At 40.1% G+C, this 23,081-nt stretch overlaps 1 protein-coding gene across 4 annotated transcripts in view; it reads right to left on the reverse strand.

Annotated features, from left to right (window-relative positions):
• The window catches only part of LOC140463540 (serine/threonine-protein kinase 32C), a 348,144-nt gene that overhangs the window by 80,381 nt on the left and 244,682 nt on the right, over positions 1-23,081 (reverse strand). For all 4 annotated transcript variants that reach the window (XM_072557665.1, XM_072557664.1, XM_072557666.1 and 1 more), the window contains exon 3: positions 20,344-20,495. In XM_072557665.1, coding sequence (XP_072413766.1) covers positions 20,344-20,495 — 152 coding nt within the window. The remainder of the gene's footprint in view (positions 1-20,343; positions 20,496-23,081) is intronic.

Genomic DNA, 23,081 nt, shown 5'->3' on the forward strand with positions numbered 1-23,081 from the left:
TCTCGCTACCTTATTTCTGAAGGCTTCCCATTTTCCAAATGTCCCTTTACCTGTAAACATCTGCCCCAATCAGCTTTTGAAAGTTCTTGCCTGATACCGTCAAAATTGGCCTATCTCCAATTCAGAACTTCAACCTTTAGATCTGGTCCATCCTTTTACATCACTACTTTAAATCTAATAGAGTTATGGTCGCTGGCCCCAAAGTGCTCCCTCACTGACACCTGAGTCACCTGCCCTGCCTTATTTCCCAACAGTAGGTCAAGTTTTGCACCTTCTCTAGTTGGGACATCCACATACTGAATCAGAAAATTTTCTTGTCCACACTTAACTAATTCCTCTCCATCTAAACCCTTAACACCATGGCAGTCCCAGTCTATGTTTGGAAAGTTAAAATACCCTGCCATAACCACCCTATTATTCTTACATATAGCTGAGATCTCCTTTCAAATTTGTTTCTCAACTTCCCCCCAGACTATTAGGGGGTCTATAATACAATCCCAATAAGGTGATCATCCTTTTCTTATTTCTCAGTTTCACCCAACTAACATCCCTGGGTATATGTCTGAGAATATCCTCCCTCAGTACAACTGTAATGCTATCCCTTATCAAAAACGATAGTAAATGTTGTTTCCTTCTTCAAGAAGGGGAGGAGAGACAACCCTGGTAATTATAGACCAGTGAGCCTTCCTTCAGTTGTGGGTTAAGTGATGGAAAAGGTTATAAGAGATAGTGTTTATATCATCTCGATAGGAATAATTTGATTAGGGATAGTCACACAGTTTTGTGAAGGGTAGGTCATGCCTCACAAACCTTATTGAGTTCTTTGAGAAGGTGAACAAACAGGTAAATGAGGGTAAAGTGATTTATGTGGCGTATATGGATTTCAGTAAGGCATTTGATAAGGTTTCCCACGATAGGCTATTGCACGAAATACGGAGACATGGGATTGAGGGTGATTTAGTGATTTGGATCAGAAATCGGCGAGCTGAAAGAAGACAGAGGGTGGTTGTTGATGGGAAATGTCCATCCTGGAGTTCAGTTACTAGTGGGGTACCACAAAGATCTGTTTTGGGTCCACTGTTGTTTATCATTTTTATAAATGACCTGGAAGGGGGCATAGAAGGATGGGTTAGTAACTTTGCGGATGCCAATAAGGTCAGTGGAGTTGTAAACAGTGCCAAAGGATGTTACAGAGGGACATAGATAAGCTGCAGATCTGGGCTGAGAGGTGGCAAATGAAGTTTAATGTGGTGAAGTGTGAGGCAATTCACTTTGGAAGGAGCAACAGGAATAAAGAGTACTGGGCTAATGGTAAGATTCTTGGCAGTGTACTTGAGCAGAGAGATCTTAGTGTCCATGTACATACATCCTTGATAGTTGCAACCCAGGTTGATAGTGTTGTTCAGAAGGCGTATGATGTGTTAGCTTTTATTGGTGAAGGGATTAACTTTCGGAGCCATGAGGTCATGTTGCAGCCGTGCAAAATTCTGGTGTGGTTGCACTTGGAATATTGCATACAGTTCTGGTCACTGCATTATTGAAATGATGTGGACGCATTGGAAAGGGTTCAGAGGAGATTTACTGGGATGTTGCCTGGTATGGAAGGAAGGTTGGGAGGCAACGTAATTGAGAGTCTTTCTCCTCGGATCGTGATGGCTAGCATGAGGGGACATAGCTTTAAATTGAAGCATGATAGGTATAGGACAGATATCAGGGGTAGTTTCTTTACTCAGAGAGTAGTTGGAGCGTGGAACACCCTGCCTGCAAAAGTAGCAGACTTGCCTAATTTCAGGGCAGTTAAATGGTCATTGGATAAACATATGGGTGAAAATGGAATAGTGTAGGATAGATAGGCTTTAGTTTAGTTCCACAGGGGCAATATTGAGGGTCAAAGGGCCTGTACTGCACTGTAATGCTCTATGTTCTAAACACATTAATGTCTATCCTTGGTGAGATTGCCAATCCGCCTACACCCTGAACCTTTATGTGTATTGACTATTACTACATCATGTACTGTCAGCTCTGTTACATTATACACCATTACAATTGTCAAGCTTATTAACTTACATAGAGAAGACTTAACATCAGTATCGCATTATATGGAATTATTCTGCAATCATTTCAAGCATGTTCCTGCTTATTAAATATTTTGTTAATGCCTGCATTGGAACAGGAAGCCATTCAACTCTGAGAGTTTGATCCACGATTTCGTAATATCCTGACTGATGTAAATCATAACTCTCTCCACATGCCTTGGCTTATATCACTTCTTATAATTGGCAAGTAGATTTATCAACCTCATATCTAATGTTATTAATTGTGCTTGCATTTACTGCATGTGTCAGCTTCACATTTTCATCAACATATACATACAAAATTGTTTTCTACTTTGTGTCCTGAATGGCCATAGCCTGATTTTGATATTATCTCCCCTTGTGCTAGAGTCATTCATGAGTCGTAATGGCTTTTTTTGATAATCCCCATTAATTGCTTTCTTCACGATCTAATCCTCAGGGCTATGGTACCATTTTGTTGAAACTGCAACAATATCCAGGAGTTGAAATAATTGGACTTCAGCAATCACAATCAACTTCCCTTGTGCAAGCTTTGACTCCAAATTGTAGAGATGTCCTATTGATTTTTATTTACTTCAGCTTTGCTAGGGCTCCTCGATGCTGTACTTAGTCAAATGCTGTCTTGGTGTCAAGGACAGTTACTCTCACCACGCCTCTGAAATTCAACTTGTTGTCCATGTTTTGACCAAGGCTATAATGAGATCAGGAGTTCAGTCACTCTGGCAGGACCCTAACTGAGTGCCAGTGCACAGGTTATTAATGAGCAAGGTCCACTTGATCACACTGGCGATTACTCCTGTCATTGACTTGTTGATCGAGAGGGGACTGATGGTGCAGTAATTTACTGGGTTGGAATTGTCCTGCTTTTTGTGTATTAGACATACCTGGGCAATTTTTCTCATTGTGGGTGGGATGTCAGTGTTGTAACCGTACTTCAACTATTTGGAGCATAAATCTGTTCATGGAATATTGTCAGGGCCTTCACAAAATTCCATGACTTCAGCCATTTCTTGCTATCACAATGGAGTGAATTAACGTAGCTTATGTCTAACAGCAGTGATGTTGGGGATGTCAGAAGGATGATGGGTTAAGTCCAAAATGTCAACTATCTTGCTCCTCAGATGCTGTCTGACCTATTATACTTTTTCCAGGGCCACACTTTATTGACTCTGACTTTTCCAGCATCTACAATCCTCACTATCTCCTAGATGTCAGAAAGAGGCCAAACTGGATCATTCAGTCAGAAAGTTTGGCTGAAAATAGTTGTTAATGCTTCAACTGTGTCTTCCTCACTGGAATATTTGTAGTGTCAGTGTGTTGTTTAGTTTTCTCCCAACATTCCCAATTGGATGTGTAAGATTGTAGAACTTTAATCTGAAGATTTCACTGGGATCACTGAGCTCGATGACATATTGTTTCTGCTATTGTCATGCATGTCTTGTAGCTCCATCACACTGGCACCTCATCTTTCAATATGATTGGTGCTGCTCTTGGTATGCTCTCCTACACTCTTCATTAAACCTGAGTTGATCCTTTAGCTTGATGGTAATGGTGGAGTGAGAGAAATGGTAGGTCTGAAGTTACATTGGGTGGTTGATTATAATTCTGTTGTAACATCTCATGGATGCCCAGATCCATTCTGAAACTTCCTTCATTTAGCACAGTGGTAGTGTTACCTAGCGTGATGGACAATATCTTCAGTGTGACGGAGATGGGATTTTGTCTCCATGAGAACGTGCCATGATTACAACATTGTCATGGACAGATAAGTCTGCAAAAGTTAGAATGGTGAGGATGGGATTAAGTAGACTTCTCTCTCTAGTTGGCTCCCTTACCAACAATCGGAGGGACAGTCTGAAAGATATGCCTTTCAGGACTCAGGCACTTTGATCAGTAGAGTTTCATTGTCACCATTACTAAGAACAGTGTGAGATGGAGGCATCACTGTTGTTATCTCATCACAATACTCCATACATCACAAAATTACAAAATAAATTTAATTGTTTTACCTCGTTCCTGATATAGCTAATTGTAAGCTCTCCCTGTTTTAAGATTAGAATTACAAAAATAATCCATCAACTAAGTTTCCTTAATATACATAAAATTACTGATTTATTGTAAATCAAACCCTATACTGATAAGATGCAAAGCTAGTTAATACACAGTTTATAATATGGAAGTTCTTTCCGTGTGCGCACACGAGTACACACACGCACAAACATTCCTTCGGCCAATAAATTTTCATGCTTGAAGGTAAAATAGATAAAGAGTAAGTTGCTCAGACAGTTGTTATCTGATGTTCAGGTACAGGGATGCTGCTGAGTGAATGCAATTGTGTCCAGGGACATTTACAGATGCAGTTTTCTGCGGAATGTTGTTGTATGCTGTCTGGGCCTTCTCATGTGAAAGTAACTGGACCAGAGACCCAATAGTAGACAGGGCCCATAACAAAGATTTCTTTTCAGGAGGATGGAGCTGTGAAGCTTATTTATTTGAGAGGATTCTTCCTAAATACTCCAAACAATATCTAAGACAGAAACTAGAAGCTAACAGCTATAAATCCAGGCAGGTGATATTCAGTAAACAAACGCGTGTTATCACACACATGTGACCACCAAGAAGTGCCTTAATAAAAATGTTTCAATGTCTTCTTATTGATGTATTTTTAGAAAAGCCACTTAACATCAATCCTTCTAAAGCAAGTAAAATCATTAAATATAAAGTCTTCATATATATTTTATCCAGATTATTAATTCATTGAATTTAAATTTCACAGATTGCTGTGGTAGAATGTGAACTCTTGCCCCAGAAACTTTACCATGAAGCTCTGGATTGTTCATTCCCAAAGAATTACCATTGTGAGGTTGTATGAATTGAGAAAGCTGATGGTTAGCTAAGTGCTACATGTGATATGATATTACCAGCTGTATTTATGATTTTCAGAATCTTGAATGTCATGACACAGAAACAGTTGCAATGTATTATTGGAAGTAATTAAAATCGGCATGTATGACCTGCTGTAATCATCTTTCCATTAGCTACTTAATCATTCTCTTGACAGAAACAGAACAGAACATTTTTATCACTGTGCTTTTATCCAAGAATACACGGTATTAATTAATGTTTTGGGGTAATCTGTTAACCGAATAAAGTTTTGTAATGCATGGAATATCTTATCTTACTTTTCATTCACACAATTTGCTTGTATTGTAGTTTAAGATCCTTTTTTTTAAAATCCATTTTTATTTTTGTGTGTTATTGTAAATTGAATAGTTATTAAAATAGCAAATGTTGAAAATGTCTGCTCAAGCAGCAAATGAACATGTATTGGGAATTTAATTCTGATGAATAGGCTCATCCAAAGCCAACCTTTGTCCAATACTTCTTGCATTTTTTTAAATTTCAAAGTTCCACTACCTTGAGAGTGGGGGAGTTAGCCCCTGTAAAGTTGTCATACTTCCATCAGAATTAGGGGATTTGCAAGGTTTGTGAAGGTTTGTAGCTCAGGTTTAGGTTTAGGGTGTAGGTTTGCTCGCTGAGCTGTAGGCTTGATATCCAGACGTTTCATTACCTGGCTAGGTAACATCATCGGTGGCGACCTCCAAGTGAAGCGAAGCTGTTGTCTCCTGCTTTCTCTTTATATGTTTGTCCTGGATGGGGTTCCTGGGGTTTGTGGTGATGTCATTTCCTGTTTGTTTTCTGAGGGGTTGATAGATGGTATCTAGATCTATGTGTTTGCTTATAGTGTTGTGGTTGGAGTGCCAGGCCTCTAGGAATTCTCTGGCATGTCTTTGCTTAGCCTGTCCCAGGATAGAAGTGTTGTCCCAGTTGAAAGGGTGTTTTCTTTCTCCCGTGTGTAGGGCTACGAGGGGGAGAGGGTCGTGTCTTTTTGTGGCTAGCTGGCGTTCATGTATCCTGGTGGCTAACTTTCTTCCTGTTTGTCCTACGTAGTGTTTGTGGCAGTCCTTGCATGGAATTTTGTAGACAACGTTGGTTTTGTCCATGGGTTGTACTGGGTCTTTTAAGTTTGTTAGTTTTTGTTTGAGAGTGTTGGTGGGTTTGTGTGCTACTAGGATTCCAAGGGGTCTTAGTAGTCTGGCTGTCATTTCTGACTGCCATTCAATTAGGGGAGGCAATAGCTTAGTGGTATTATCATGAGACTATTAATTCAGCAACTCAGCTAATAAGAAGGTTTGAATCAGATGGTGGAATTTGAATTCAACATAAATTATCTGGAATTAAGAATTGATTGATGACCCATGAAATCACTGCCAGTGTCGTGAAAATACACCTGTTTCACTAATGTCCTTCAGGGATGGAAATCTGCCATTCTCACTTAGTCTGGCCCAAATCTGACTCCAGACTCTCAAGTGCCCTCTGAAATGGTTTTACGAGTCACTCAGTTGTATCAATCACTACAACATTTCAACAAAGAAATGAAACTGGATGGACCATCTGGCATCAACCTCGACACCAGAGAAACATGACAAAAACAACCCTGTCAACCCTGCAAAGGTCCCTTACCAACATTTAGGCTCTAGTGCCAAAATTGAGAGAGCTATCTCACAGACTAGTCAAGCAACAGCCGGACACAGTAATGTTCACAGAACCATACCTTATAGATTAAGTTCCAGAATGAATTCTGGCAGAGAATTAAGCAACTTAGTGGAGGAGGAGGCTCTATAAATATCCCTGATTCAATGATGGAAGAGCCAAGCACATCTTTGCAAAAGATCAAGCTGAAGCATTTGCAGCAATTTTCAGCAAGAAGTCTCAAATGGATGAACCATCTCAGCCAACTGCAGTGGTCCCTAACATTACAGATACCATTCTTCAGCCAATTCAATTCACTCCACGTAATATTAAGACACAGGTGGAGGCAATGGATGCTGCAAAGGGCTCTGGGTCCTGACAACTTTCCGGTGATAGCACTGAAGACTTGTGTTCCAGAACCAAGCTGTTTCAGTACAGTTACAACACTGCCAGCTACTTGACAAAATTAGTAACATAGAAAATAGGTCCAGGAATAGGCCGTTTGGCTTTTGAGCCTGCATCACCATTCAATGTGATCATGGCTGATCATTCAATCTCAGTATTCCATTCCCGTCCTCTCCCCATATCCCTTGATCTCTTTAACTGCAAGAGGCATGTACAGCAGTCTCTTGAATATATCTAATGAACTGGCCCCAACAGTTTGCTTTGGGAGAATTCCACAGGTTCAAAGCTCTCTGTGTGAAGAAATTCTTTCTCATCTCAGTCCTGAATGGCTTACCCCTTATTCTTAGACTGTGACCTCTAGCTCTGGACTTCCCCAACATTGGGAACACTCTCCCCCTATTGAGCCTGTCCAGTCCCATCAGGATTTTATGTTTCTATGAGATCCCTCCTCATTCTTCTAAATTCCAGTGAATATAAGCCAAGTCAAGCCAGTCTTCCATCATATGCCAGTCCTGCCATCCCAGCAATCAGTCTGGTGAACCTCAATAGCAAGAATGTGGAATATGGAAATGTGACAATGTGGAAAATTGCCCAGGTATGTCCTGTACTTAAAAAGCCACACAAATCCAATCCAGAAGGTTGCTTCTCCATCAGTCTACCCCTGATCATCTGTTATGAAAGTGTCATCGGTAGTGATATCAGCAGCACCTGCTCAGCAATAACCTGCTCAGTGACGCCCAGTTTGGGTTCTGCCAGGGCCACTCAGCTCCTGACCTCAATACAGCCTTCATTCAAATATGGACAAAAGAGCTGAATTCTAGAGATACGGTTGGAATGACAGCCTTTGACGTCAAGGCTGCATTCGACCAAGTGTCTCATCAAGGAGCCCAAGTAAAACTGGAATCAGAGGAAATCTCCCTGGTTGGAGTCATACCTTACACATAAAAAGATGGCTGTGGTCGTTGGAGGTCAGTTATCTCACTCCAGGACATCTTTGCAGAAGTTCCTCAGTCCTCAGACTAACCATCTTCAGCTGCTTCACCAATGACCTTTCCTCCATCATTTGGTCAGAAGAGGGGATCTCTGCTGATGATTGCACAATATTCAGCACTATTTGTGACTCCTTAGATACTGAAGTAATCCATGTCCAAATTCAACATGGCTAGGACATTATCCAGAGACACTAACGAAGCCTGGACACTATCCAGGCTTGGGCTGACAAGTGGAAAATCACATTTTCCTACAGAAATGCCAGGCAAATATAACTTTCAATAAGAGACAACCTCACCACCACCACATGACAATTAATGGTGTGACTATCACTGAATTCCCCACTATCAGCATCCTTGAGGTTACCATTGACCAGAAACTCAACTGGACTCACCAAATGAATACAGTGGCTACAAGAGCAGGTCAGAGGTGAGGAATACAGCAGCAGATAACTCACCTCCTCACTTCCCAAAGCCTATCCATCACTTGCTTGCCTGGGTGCAACTCCAACAACACTCAAGAAGCTTGACACCATCCTGGACAAAATAGGCTGATTGATTGGCACCACATCCACAAGCATCCACGCCCTCCACCACAAATGTAAGATGCACTGCAAAAATCATCAGAGATCCTTCTCAGCATCTTCTAAAACCATGACGACTTTCATTGAGAAGGACAAGGGCAGCAGATACATAGGAACACCATCACCAGCAAGTTTCACTCTAAGCCACTTACCATCCTGACTTGGATTTATCACCGTTCCTTCACTGGCACTGGGTCAAAATCCTGAAATTCCTTCCCTAAGTGCATGCCAGGTCAACTCACAGAATGCAGCAGTTCAAGAAGTCAATTCACCACCACTCTCTCAAAGGCAACTAGGGACAGGTGATAAATACTGGCCCAGCCAGTGCCTCCCACATACAAGGAGTGAACAAACAAAAGTTTCAGATTATTGTCTGTTTTTTATTATTCTGCTTAAAACAATCTACTTTTTGGATTTTGAACTGAATCTCAATCATCTGTATTCCCTGATTCAGGGTCCCCAGTGAAAATTGTAGGAATTTACACTCATCGCAAAAATATCAAAGTATCTTGGCAATCTGAATGCTACTGCACTTATTGTAACTGCATCATCCTGGAAGAAGGCAAAAGATATAGATGAATTTATTCTGAAAAATACATGTTTTGTCTCACTGGAGTTGCATGCTAAAAATCAAGCTCCACTGTTTCTGGAGCCATCAGAAAAGTTAAAGGTTTTATAAAACCTTTCAAAATCCTCCAATGTACCGATATTTTAGACTCAGGTTTACAGAAAGAAAGGACCATGTTTTTGCACTTCTCAAGAATAACTGTCTATTACGAATAAGTAGATTGTAGCTATCGGGAAAATAATTGTGGCATATTGGCATTTACACATAACCCCCTTATAAATTCCACTGTTAAACATACAAGCGTGCAGACAGATACAAAACGACATGAGTGTTTTATATGGAGATAAAACTAGAAAGGCAGTTCAACGATTCTTGTCCATTGGGTTTGCTGAGATGATCCATTTGACTTGTCAGGACTTGTCGTTCCTTGACCTTTCTTCTCCTTGTACTTTAATATAGAGAAGGTTCTACTATTACGTGACAGTCGTGTTCCTTTGTGAACTCACGCTATGGGAAACCACTGTGGAAAATTGTGCTGTAGAAGATCGCTATAGAAAATCACTATACCCATTCAGTAGAAAGTTTGCGTTATCCAAACAGTGTCCATTATCTGTTAATTGCATTATTGTCAATTTGAGTTGATGAAACATGCATTATATCAGAACAACTGACTCACAACTGATAAAGTCTCTGACCTATTGGCTAAAGTCACAGCTTACAGTCCCGATGAGGAAAAATAAACTAGCATTTTTCACGCTTGAGGTGCCTTTTTTTCACTGCAGAAAGAAGGACAGCGCATTCCTTTCCAGAGGTCTGATGGCTTCTGACCCCAACATTCATATCCACAGGCTGCTCAGCTAACTGGGAGCCAAGCACGTCATCGGCAGGCAGAAGGCCTTTGTCTGGTCACCGTTCTCTTGAACAGTCAGTTACTGCTGCTGGCAAAATCCCCACTTGTTCACACAACCTGGCTACACGTCATCCACTGAAACCTCCCCCACTGCTTGAACAATCAGCAGTGTAAACAGCACTTACAATGAGTCTCAGGTTTAAAATGTGCTGTAATTCTTTCCATCGTCTTTGTTATTTTGCAAATAAAAAACTATTACTCATTTTAGACCACAAACTAGAAAAATAAAATGATAGGGTCTTTACATACAACCCATGCAGAATTTTTGCTGATGGTCCTTTAAACACTGATTTTATTGCTGTCAAGTTCTTCAATGTCTTTTTGCTCCCTGTAAATAACATTTGCCTGTCTGGACCACCTATCCATGAAGACACTTTACCATGTATCAGCTATGATATGTAGTATTCCAACTGATACAGTCCTCTATGAATGCCTTCCCAAAATGCCCCACGACTAACACTGTATCTCTGAATTCTCTATCGAGTAATACAATCAATGTTTCACATCAAACTTCTTCAGGCACAAAATCTCTCTGAAAGAAGCATTCAAATAAAAAAAAATTGTGCCTGTGTGTGCCTATCTAACTCAAGAACATTACATGTCATTTGGATCTCGAGACTTCATGACTGACTCAAATCCTTTTCTCACCTAACTTCCATGTATACATTTCCAGGACCATTCGTTGCATGTTGATCACAGCTTGAACTAGCCATTCTGAGCTTATATAAATCCACTACTACCCTGTCAGGAATTAACATACTCACTCTTGAATGAAGATCACAAACAGGCACAGTTTCCCTCTGATCACATTTCGCAGAGACTGAGCGATTGTGACATTTGGTTGCAAATGTCTACTTACTAAAAAAGATACAGTAAATCCTCTGTATCTGGGAAAATCACGAATTGTGAATTCACCAAAAAAAGTAACAACAAAATTCAATATCCATGGGCAAAACTTAAGTATCCTTGATTTTTAGTTTATTTTTAAACACGTTCTGCACTCACAAATTTCTTCATTTGCAGGAATGAAACCCTCGTGGATACAGAGGAATGACTGTATTGGGATTTTCTAACTATTTGTTTTTTGCACCAGTCAATTTGAGTTACTTCAAGGGGATTAGATTGTTCCAGCAAATGTTGACCGATTAGCCAATGAACAAATGACCTCCTTGTGTGCAATAAACCCCTATGGAAGTCCATATTTATAATTAAAATGAGTTAGTGAAGATTCAGTGACATCCAAACAAAACTGTGCTCAAGAACAGAATCTGTACACAGTGAGTCACTAGAAGGTCTCAACTGAGCATGTGCAGTTAAGCAGCAAAATACTTAGAGTCATAGAGATGTACAGCATGGAAATAGACCCTTCGGTTCAACCCGTCCATATAGATCACACCTACTGCCCTGCCCTCATCAATCTTCTTTGTTACTTCTTCAAAAAACTCAATCAAGTTTGTGTGACATGATTTCCCACACACAAAGCCATGTTGACTATCCCGAATCAGTCCTTGCCTTTCCAAATACATGTACAACCTGTCCCTCAGGATTCCCTCCAACAACTTGCCCACCACCAAGGTCAGGCTCACTGGTCTGTAGTTCCCTGGCTTGTCTTTACCGCCCTTCTTAAACTGTGGCACCACGTTTGCCAACCTCCAGTCTTCCGGCACCTCACCTGTGACTATCGATGATACAAATATCTCAGCAAGAGGCCCAGCAATCACTTCTCTAGCTTCCCACAGAGTTCTCAGGTACACCTGATCAGGTCCTGGGGATTTATCCACCTTTAACCGTTTCAAGACATCCAGCACTTCCTTCTCTGTAATCTGGACATTTTGCAAGATGTCACCATCTATTTCCCTACAGTCTATATCTTCTATATCCTTTTCCACAGTAAATGCTGATGCAAAATATTCATTTAGTATCTCCCCCCATTTTCTGTGGCTCCACACAAAGGCTGCCTTGCTGATCTTTGAGGGGCCCTATTCTCTCCCTAGTTACCCTTTTGTCCTTAATTTATTTGTAAAAACCCTTTGGATTCTCCTTAATTCTATTTGCCAAAGCTATCTCATGTCCCTGTTTTGTCCTCCTGATTTCCCTCTTAATTATACTCCTACTTTCTTTATACTCTTCTAAGGATTCACTCGATCTATCCTGTCTATACCTTACACATGCTTCCTTCTGTTTCTTAACCAAACTCTCAATTTCTTTAGTCATCCAGCATTCCCTATAGCTACCAGCCTTCCCTTTCACCCTGACAGGAATATACTTTCTCTGGATTCTTGTTATCTCATTTCTGAAGGTTTCCCATTTTCCAGCCATCCCTTTACCTGCGAACATCTGTCTCCAATCAGCTTTCTAAAGTTATTGCCTAATATCATCAAAATTGGCCTTTCTCCAACTTAGAACTTCAACTTTTAGATCTGGTCTATCCTTTTCCATCACTATTTTAAAACAAATAGAATTATGGTCGCTGGCCCCAAAGTGCTCCTCCACTGACACCTCAGTCACCTGCCGTGCCTTATTTCCCAAGAGTAGGTCAAGTTTTGCACCTTCTCCAGGAGGTACATCCACATACTGAATCAGAAAATTGTCTTGTACACACTTAAGAAATTCCTCTCCATCTAAACCTTTAACACTATGGCAGTCCCAGTCGATGTTTGGAAAGTTAAAATCCCCTACCTTAACTACCCTATTATTCCTACAGATAGCTGAGATCTCCTTACAAGTTTGTTTCTCAATTTCCCTCTGACTATTGTGGGGGTCTATAATACAATCCCAATAATGTGATCATTCCTTTCTTATTTCTCAGTTCCACCCAAATAACTTCCCTCGATGTATTTCCGGGAATATCCTCCCTCAGCACAACTGTAATGCTATCTCTTATCAAAAATGCTAGTCCCTCTCCTTTCTTGCCTCCCTTACTATCCTTCCTGTAGCATTTGTATCCTGGAACATTAAGCTGCCAGTCCTGGCCATCCCTGAGCCATGTTTCCGTAAGTGCTATGATATCCCAGTCCCATGTTCCTAACCATGCTCTGAGTTCATCTGCCTTCCCTGTTCGGCCCCTTGCATTGAAGTAAATGCAGTTTAATTTATTAGTCCTACCTTGTCCCTGCCTGCCCTGACTGTTTGACTCACTTCTGTTCTCAGCCGTACCCATCTCAGATTGATCTCTTTCCTCACTATCTCCCTGGGTCCCCCACCCCCCACCTTACTAGTTTAAATCCTCCCAAGCAGTTCTAGCAAATTTCCCTGCCAATATATTAGTCCCCTTCCAATTTAGGTGCAATCCGTCCTTCTTGTACAGGTCACTTCTACCCCAAAAGAGGTTCCAATGATCCAAAAATGTGAATCCTTCTCCCATACACCAGCTCCTCAGCCATGCATTCATCTGCTCTATCCTCCTATTCCTGCCCTCACTAGCTCATAGCACTGGGAGTAATCTAGATATTACTATCCTTAAGAACCTCCTTTTTAAATTTCTGCCTAACTCTCTGTAATCTCCCTTCAGGATCTCAACCTTTTCCCTTCCTAAATCGTTGGTTCCAATGTGGACAATGACCTCCTGCTGGCCCCTCTCCCCCGTGAGAACATTCTGCATCCTCTCTGAGACATCCTTGATCCTGGCACCAGGGAAACAATTCACCATTCTGCTTTTTCTCTGCTGGCCACAGAAACATCTGTCTATACCTCTGACTACAGAATCCCCTAACACAATTGATCTCTTGGAAGCCGACGTATCCCTCGTTGCATTAGAGCCAGTCTCAATACCAGAAACTTGGCTGTTCGTGCTACGTTCCCCTGAGAATCCATCACTCCCTACATTTTCCAAAACAGCATACCTGTTTGAAATGGGTATATCCACAAAATGCTCCTGCACTAGCTGCCTACCTCTCTCACCCTTCCTGGAGTTAACCCATCTTTATGACTGTATCTGAGACTTTCCTATAACTGCCATCCATCACATGCTGTTGCTGTTGCAAATTCCTCATCGCTTCTATCTGTTTCTCCAACCAATCCACTCGATCTGATAAGATTCGCATCCAACAGCATTTATGGCAGATAAAATCCGCAGTAACCCTTAATCTGTCTTTAAACTCCGACATCTGACAAGAAGTACATATCACTGCAAATGCCATTTTTGCTCCTTCACAATCTACAGACTCAGAAAATAACACTGTCTCATTCCTCAAAAATACTGTCCCAGGTTAAATTAATAGCTATGGCTTATATTTTAAGTTTAATCAAGAGACGTATCTCCAAAAAACATATAATCAAGAAAGAATCCACTATACTCACTACTGTCGCCTTTCTCTTGGACAGACTTAAAGCAACAATTAACTTATTTGATTCTGTGCTGTGAACTTCGCCCAACAGTTCCCCCAAGATTAGTTGTGAATTTCACTGTTTGTTAATTTTCCCAGATGCACTCCGATGTCCAGCGATACACAAATTCAAACAGCAAAGGCAGTAACTGTGCAGGTTCGTTCGTTCGTTCGTTCGTTCGTTCTCTCTCTCTCTCTCTCTCTCTCTCTCCTGCACTGTCCTCACCATGTGCTTCCTTTTAAAACTGTTGTTTTGACTTTTTTTTTCCAAAGTTCCAAAACAATGCAACAGCATATAAAACAGTAATTGCTTCTCCTGGAATTTGAGGAAATCACCTCCAACACCTAAAATACCTCAAAAAAAAAGGAGCAGCTGTTACAGCCAGAAATTTTTCCCGTCCTCCATCTTGGATTACCCAGAGTTTGGACAGAGAGGCAGGGGTGCTCATCTAGTCACTGTCATGTATAGTATCCAACAATCTCTCCATTGATTTTTAATTTTCTCACCAACTTCCTCCCCAGTCATTAGTGTTCTCACAGTTTTCTCATACTTTTTCTCAGTGGATAATATTCAAATGTGAGTCTTAACACTGTTAGGCTACTTGACTGTACCAGGTATCAAAATTGAGCATGTTCCTAGCCTCCTGGACATCTTTACGTGCTTTTTGAAGAAACTTTGACACCAATCAAACTGAAAAAAATCCTGGACAACTTTCCTGTGCACACAGATCTGGCAAAGGTCTGATCAGTCATCAGTTGGGTCTGTCATTCCAAGTCAATACATATGTGAACTCTGTTTCCTTCCATTAAAACCTGAATAACACAAGTGCCAACTTTAAATGAAAATTGGCTGCAATCACACCCAGAGTGGGCACAGGAAGTGGTTTGTACTGTAAGGTTGGGGTCTCTATTGTGACTGGTGTGAGGCCTTCCAAAGGCAGTTGCATTAATCAGGCACATACACAGTCCAGGTTTAAGATATCTATCATACAGCATTCTGCATGTGACCAATAATATTTATTATAAATCCTGGTCACTAGCAATCTTGATCATATCATTGGTCATAAGGAAGTCAGTCACAGTCATCTCTATGAAATCGATGCATTCACGGGTGAAGGAGAAAGTGAGGACTGCAAATACAGGAGATCAGAGTCGAAGAGTGACTGCTCATCTGACCACTCCACCTTTCTCACCGACCTATCACCTTTATCGACCTATCACATTCCCAGCTACCTTCCCCCCCGCCCCACCCCTCTCCCTTTTAACTCTCAGATCCCTTGGACCATAAGCCTCATTCCCGATAAAGAGCTTATGCTTGAAACATTGCTTCTCCTAATCTTCGAATGCTCCATGACTGGCTGTGCTTTTCCATCACCACACTCTTTGATTATAATCACAGGTGCCCCTAAAAGTGTGACCTGTGGGTTGCTGGTGAGCATGACAGCAGCACCACACGGACATGATGCATTCATAATGAGATGCACGGTGAAGGATGAAACTCCCCTGGATTGACACTTAGCTGGTCTATTTGGAAGATAGCATCCTAAAACTTTACTACCTCACAGTCATTGCTCAGCCCATCTTAAAACTTACCTGTTCATTGAGCCATGTGCTAATACAGTTTAACAAAATGGGACAGTATGAAGTATGATCTGCCTGGACAACATTAGAAGCTATCAAATGGATTTTTTTTCTCGGTATGGCGCTTTAAATAAATTTAAATAATGAGAAATACTACAAGGGATTTCCAAGAAATTGTTTGCCAGAATAATGATAGAATGAAGGAATTAGTAAATGGTGAACAGCAATTAATCAGGTGAATGTAGGTTTATATATTATTGTTGAAATCCTCATTTAGAATAGTTTTAAAATTTTTTCTGGTGTTTCTTAGATGCTTCAATACTTTTTTTTTCCACTCATTAGATGTGGGCATCACTGACCTGGCCAGTATTTATTGCCATTTGTAATTGTCAAGAGGGCAATTATGAGTCAACCACATTGCTGTGGGTGTGAGGTCATATATAAGGTAGATTCCTGATGAGTTAGACCGCAAATTTCCTTCCCTAAAGGACATTAGAGAACAAAATGGGTTTTTGCAACAATCAACAATGGCTGCCATTAAACTAGCTTTTATTCCAGATTTTGATTAAATTCAAGCTTCAACATCTGACACAGTGAGATTTGAACCCATGCCCCAGAACATTTACTTGAGACTTTGAATTAGGTATCCAGTGCTGTTTATCACTAAGCCACCACCTTCTGTTACAAAGCAGAATAGATTTCCAGCAAGGTATATACTTTCTGAATCAGAACTTGAATAACCATGTTGATTCATTCCTCAGTGAGTCTGCTTCCCATTTCTATTTCCATTTCAATGTCACAAATTATTACAGTCATCACCCAAAGGCAAGAGTTTATAATGTAACCTCTCTCCTATTGTGGGTTTGTAATTTAAAAGCTGGGTAATTTCTTGCATTCTGTCTTTTACTGAGACGACAAGGACTTTGTATTAAGAGTGCGATGACTTTGTTTCAATTGTCTGAAATGATCTTTCAAATATGATGAACTATATCAATTGATTATTCACCTTGACCTAGACTAGATTAGATTAGATTACTTACAGTGTGGAAACAGGCCCTTCGGCCCAACAAGTCCACACCGACCAGCCGAAGCGCAACCCATCCAGACCCATTCCCCTACACCTAACACTACGGGCAATTTAGCATGGCCAATTCACCTGACCTGCACATTTTTGGACTGTGGGAGGAAACTGGAGCACCCGGAGGAAACTCACGCAGACACGGGGAGAACGTGCAAACTCCACACAGTCGCCTGAGGCGAGAATTGAACCCGAGTCTCTGGTGCTGTGAGGCAACAGTGGTAACCACTGTGCCACCGTGCCGCCCACCGCCACTGTGCTGACAACTGTGTATAAATATGCAAATTTAATTCTGTCACCTATCTGAGACATTAAACACATCTGTCACATTAAAATGCTTAAAAGTATATCTGTGTAAAATTATTTCTGGATGATATGAAACAAATATTTGCTTACCTTCATTCTGGTTGTTTTGTCATCTTAAATTGTGATCTCTATTCAAACTGACTAATACATAAAAGCATAATTTCTGGTTTCAGTTTTATAGTGATGAATGGAGCAACTGTTGTCGAACAAACAACTCTTTCACTGGTCTGGTGAATAAGGTCACCACATTACACAGAACTATGCCCTAGGTATTCAGACATAAACACGACTGGACTTGATTGCAATGTTTCCTTGCCTCTTGCCATTGTTTACAAATAGAAGCTCACACTATCAACATCCTGGCTTTACCATTTATCAAATAAAATCTGAAAGAACTGCAGAAGCTGGAAATCAGAAACAAAAACAGAAATTGCTGGAAAGTCTCAGCAAGTCTGGCAGCATCTGTGGAGAGAAATCAGAGTTATGTTTCAGGTTCAGTGATTCTTCCTTAGAATTCAGTTCTGAGGAAGGGTCACTGAACCCAAAACATTGCCATTTATAAGACTGGATAAGGGCAGTAGTCTGCCAACCCTAAAGAAGGCTTGAACCAGATGGGCTTCACAGCAATCCAATAGTTTCAGCATTACTATTTCTGAGATAAGCCTTTTTAGGTTAGATTGTTTTGAATAACTCAATTGAAATTCTCCAGCAACCATGGTCTCTTGTCTCCAGATTCCTTTCAAAGTGAGGAATAGTCTAGTAACACAACTACTGTACTACTTGTCCAGTTAAAAACCACTTCTAACTTTACCTGTCTCCATCCGATAGCCTCATGTTACTTGTTGCTGAAATCCTTATTCAAGCTTTTGTTACGTCAGGTCTCAATTATGATATGAGAAGCCAGCTTTCCAACTTACACTGTCCAAAAACTTGAGCTCATTCAAAACACTGCCATGTTTATCCTAGCCAACACAAAGAGCCACTCATCCATCAATCCAATTAGCACAGACTTACATTGGGTCTTGGTCCACTCAATTTTAAAGTTCATAGGGCCTTTCTCCAAAGATAACTTTGGAACTGAGGGAAGTAGGGTGTGTGTATTTAATTGGGTGATGTGTTGGGACACTGTAGCTGTGCCAGCTAAATCCGGAGCAGGAAGACTTGTGGACAACTAAATCAACTTAAGGATCTCATCCTGTTATCTCAGGCAGGAGACGGAGCCTGAAAAGCAAGTCCTGGTGTACTTACTTGCAGGCTCCTGGGCCAATGGTGGATACATGGTCAATAGGTACAACTGTCCCCACAATGGCTCTTACTGCAATGGGTTGTTGCCAGTCTGTTTAGCAACCTTGAAGAAGGCTCACCCCGAATTGTCTAACCAACATTCCACATGGGAGGTCTTCCCCAAAGGAGTTGAGGTCTCCAAGCGGTGGCTGAGAAGCCCTGTTCCTATATAAAATTATGCTCCTCTGTGTTCAAATCCTTCCATGGCCATGCCACTGCCCATCTTGGTAATCTGTTCAAGAACTCAGTTCTTCCACTGTTTATTTGTCCTACCATTGGCCACTGAGCAGCCATAAGCTTTAAAAAGTCTTCCTTTAAAAACCTCTCAAACTCCCTCTGCTCTATTAAAGGTAAAAATCAAACAAGACCAGGTTATAGTCCAACAGGTTTAATTGGAAGCACACTAGCTTTCGGAGTATCGCTCCTTCATCCACCTGATGGATGAAGGATGAAGGACCGACGCTCCGAAAGCTAGTGTGCTTCCAATTAAACCTGTTGGACTATAACCTGGTCTTGTGTGATTTTTAACTTTGTACACCCCAGTACAACACCAAATCACGCTCCATTAAAGTGCTCCTTAAAATATATTATTTGACCAAGCATTTAAGTGAGATGTGTGCAGGTCAGGATACCTGGATTCAATTCCCACCTGCTCCAGAACTGTCATTACATGTCTGAGCAGAGACTGTCCGAATATCATCTTCTTTGCCTTGATGTATTTCTAGATGAAAATGCCCTGGGATACTTTGCTATGACAAGGGTGCTATTTAAAAGCTAGTTACTGCGATTGTTACTTGTCTTAATTAATGTTATCATTTTGTCTGCATACTAAGAATAGCCAAAAATGAAATCTCCTCATTTGTATGAAGCTGCCATTAAACTCCCACTTTCTGTTGATTCATGTCTGCTTAGAGCAGCTAGTAGTTAAATCTTCATTTTCTGGAAATTTTTAGAAATGTAGAATAAATGATTGAGAAGAGAAAGTTTGTCAAAGATACAACCACCAAGTAATAGAAACACTCATAACCACACAGTCTCAAAGGATTTAGCTGTTAAGAACTTTTTTTTAATATTCAAATTGTACTTCACTTTTCCTCAGCTCTCTAGATAATGCTTCCCCTCATTTCTGCTAGAATTCAATAGATAGAGTCAGGCCAGGAGATAGAATGTCAGAAATGGAACTGAGCTTTGGATACGTACCACAATGTTGTTGGAAACACTTGAAGGGAGATAGTGTGGCGGACGTGTGTGGGAAGTGATGAAGCTAGATTTACAGTGTTTACAGAGGGAGGCTGATGGCAATTCGTTAAAATTAGTGCTGGTAGAAATGTAAACCAACACAAATAAATCAGTTTTTCTTAATGGCTGGTAGGTTTTTAGATCTGTACAGCCCACAAAAGTTAAAAGAGGTATTCATTGCAGACTGAAGTTAGTTCAATTATCACATCACAAGCTTCATGTTCCAGATTTGGAAGCCAAAGTTCCTTTGGATTACAAATTGAGCAAGATGGCCCAATTCTAGCTTGGTTGACTGATCCAAAAGTCTAAACTACTTTGCAGATTCCTTTGATTCACAGCACTCGACGTGGCATAAAATTAGCATCTCACAACTTAGGGCTGTGTTCTTACATGGAATTAAGCATGTTAACATTGAATGTAAATAGCAATACCACAACGTATATTTAATAAAACATGAGATAGTCACCAGAGGTTTACTAAGAAAACATGTTCAATTTCCTGCAGGATCTCCAGTTCCCGGAATACATTTCGAACCTCATCTCTCTCGATGCACTGTTGCTTATTCATGTACTTCATAGCATACATTTTCTCTGTGTCTCTCTTTTGCACGATGCACACCTAGAAGGGACAGAAACAAGAAAATGGGTCACCTCTCTAAAGGAATTTACACTTAAAATACTTCACTGGGGAAAACAAAATTGCAATCTGACAACTTGCTGAAACATTTTCCAGCTACACCTGGTTGTGGGACTTGCGTGGCAATGTTAAAGCTAACTTAGAATGTTGCTACAAATTTCTATCTCTGCTGTATACTCAATTAACAATTCTGGAAATGAAAAGGATGTTACATCCCCTGTTATAATGCAGGTACTAATTCGTGACTGAGTCTGAGTGCTGTTGGCTCAGTGTCTTTCAGGTCTACATCCAGCCTGAAGTACTAGCTGCCAATATGCTCCCAGCAGAGAGGAAATGTTTTAAATCTACACAGGAGAGGTATAGAAAACATAATTACTCTATACACTGTATTGAAATCAAACTCCTATGGATGATTCCTATCATTAAAAACCCACAATGAATTACTGGGTTTAGCTAAGAACTGTTTAATGCCACATACTTTAAATCTTCATAGAAATAATATTAAACACACAAGAGCCCCAAAATTAGAGCCAATGGATTTTATATCCTAAAGGTGGGCTTTGGCTGACACGGAGCAGGACAGGATAGAAGCTGTACACCTTTTTATGAATTACAATATTATCTAGTCAGAATATCAAATGCAGAGAAGAAAAGAAAGCCTAATTAACAAAATAGAGGAAAAGAAAAGCGAAGTGTGAGGAAAATAAGCCACTGTATTTTCTGCCAGGTTAAGCAGCTGTAGAATGCTTGAGAGATGATCAGGATCAGTTTGCAGTAGTCGTCTTTTAATAACCATCATCCCATGAAGCCTAAACATTGCAGCAACATGATTTGGAATGTGAGAAGAATGATTAGCAATTGATGATTTTTAAATTCATAACAAATTGATTTGGAGCCCATTCAGTTCTGACTGATTGAAATGCTGTTAAAACTATTATTTTCCACTTTCAGATTAATTTTGATTATTAATATCATAGTAAGCCGCTATACTGTCATATTTATAGTTTGCAGCAATCAGTGCATGGAGATTTGGACTAAGAAGACTATATTAATATTGTACTCAATTACTAGCCAAATCCCTCAATCACAGCAGTCCTGACATTTAATTGTGGAATGATATTACTGCTTCAAAGCAACAGTTGCACCATGATGACTGTCAGTGCTTAATTAAAACTTTTAATTAATGAGATATGATTGCACATTCCGATCGCACAATATGTAGTTTGAAATTAGACTGTAAATTTTGAATGCAAAATGCACAGCTTCTTTTTATTACCACTTTCTCTAAAGAAGATATGAATAATTGCCCTTACACCTACTAAGCCAATTCACTCAGCATGCATCATGGACAGACTTCAGGACCCATGCAGAGATGTGATAAAGTCCTAGAAAATTAACTTCTAAGTATCTATTGCAGATGTCATCACATTGGACAAAACACCCTAATTAACAAAACAAAATTGGTATACTTATGTTCCTTTTACTACATAATTCCTTAAAACTAACATTCAATTCAAATCATGAACCCTAATACCAAAAAGCATTGAAATTCATAGTCCCCTTTCAAAACACCTATAATCATTTGTCAATTAAACTGAAATCACAGTTGAGATAATGGATGGTTGTAATATCATTCAAGCAACATTTGCCCAGTAACATGATTATGCCAATAAACAAAGTGACATTGCAGAGAAGTTTTTTACACTCCTGGCATAATACAATCTTATGAATATTTTTTACAGTCACTGATTACCAAGTTGATTTACCTGTTTTAGTTTTGCTGGGAATTGCATATATTCAGTTCAATTTACTTCTGAAGGACCATGAGTTTATATCCTACATTTCAAACTATTGACTAGTTACAATATAGACAATTAAAACATCCAATGACTTGTATTTCCATGCACATATGTTTTTGATTTTCCGTAGTGGCTCATTAAAACTTCTTTTGTAAACCTTGAGAAGAGTCCCTCTTCTAGTGCTCTCTTAACTGGAAAGTAACAACTTGTAGTTGTTTGATCATTCAAACGTTCTTCGAGCTGCATGTACAACTGAGTGCAATGTATTTGCAACAGCGTCAGAAATTTACTGATGTTGCTCTTGGCTCTATGAGATTAACCTGTATTAATTCAATAGTCATTATAGTGTCTACTTATTGTGTTTTGCTGACTTTGATTATTGTTATTGCAGAGGTAAGGCCTTCAAGATGTTTCTTCTCAGACTTACTTTTCCCAGAGCATTGAGGACTTTGACAGTTTTCTTTTCTTTGTCAACTATATATTGGTGAGTGAAGTGGAATGTCAAATTTTGCTTGAACAACTGGAGTTCTGCTGTGAGGTCAGTAGCTTGCCAGTCCATTTTAAGAATGTTGTTCTCCATTTGCAATGGTGTTATTGTAATCTTTCTGCATCTTAACACCATTTATAGCAATTTATGCTGGTTGAAAAGCACTGTACTGGTCTTGTGGTTACTGTTTCTTTGCTTTTTATTGTGATGAGTTATAGGCTATTGTACATTGATATACTGTGACAAATTATTGATTGTTGCTGACAGTGGATTGCAATCTGA

This window comes from Chiloscyllium punctatum, chromosome 38 (genome assembly GCF_047496795.1).
Source record: "Chiloscyllium punctatum isolate Juve2018m chromosome 38, sChiPun1.3, whole genome shotgun sequence".
In the NCBI taxonomy this organism is placed as follows: Eukaryota; Metazoa; Chordata; class Chondrichthyes; order Orectolobiformes; family Hemiscylliidae; genus Chiloscyllium; species Chiloscyllium punctatum.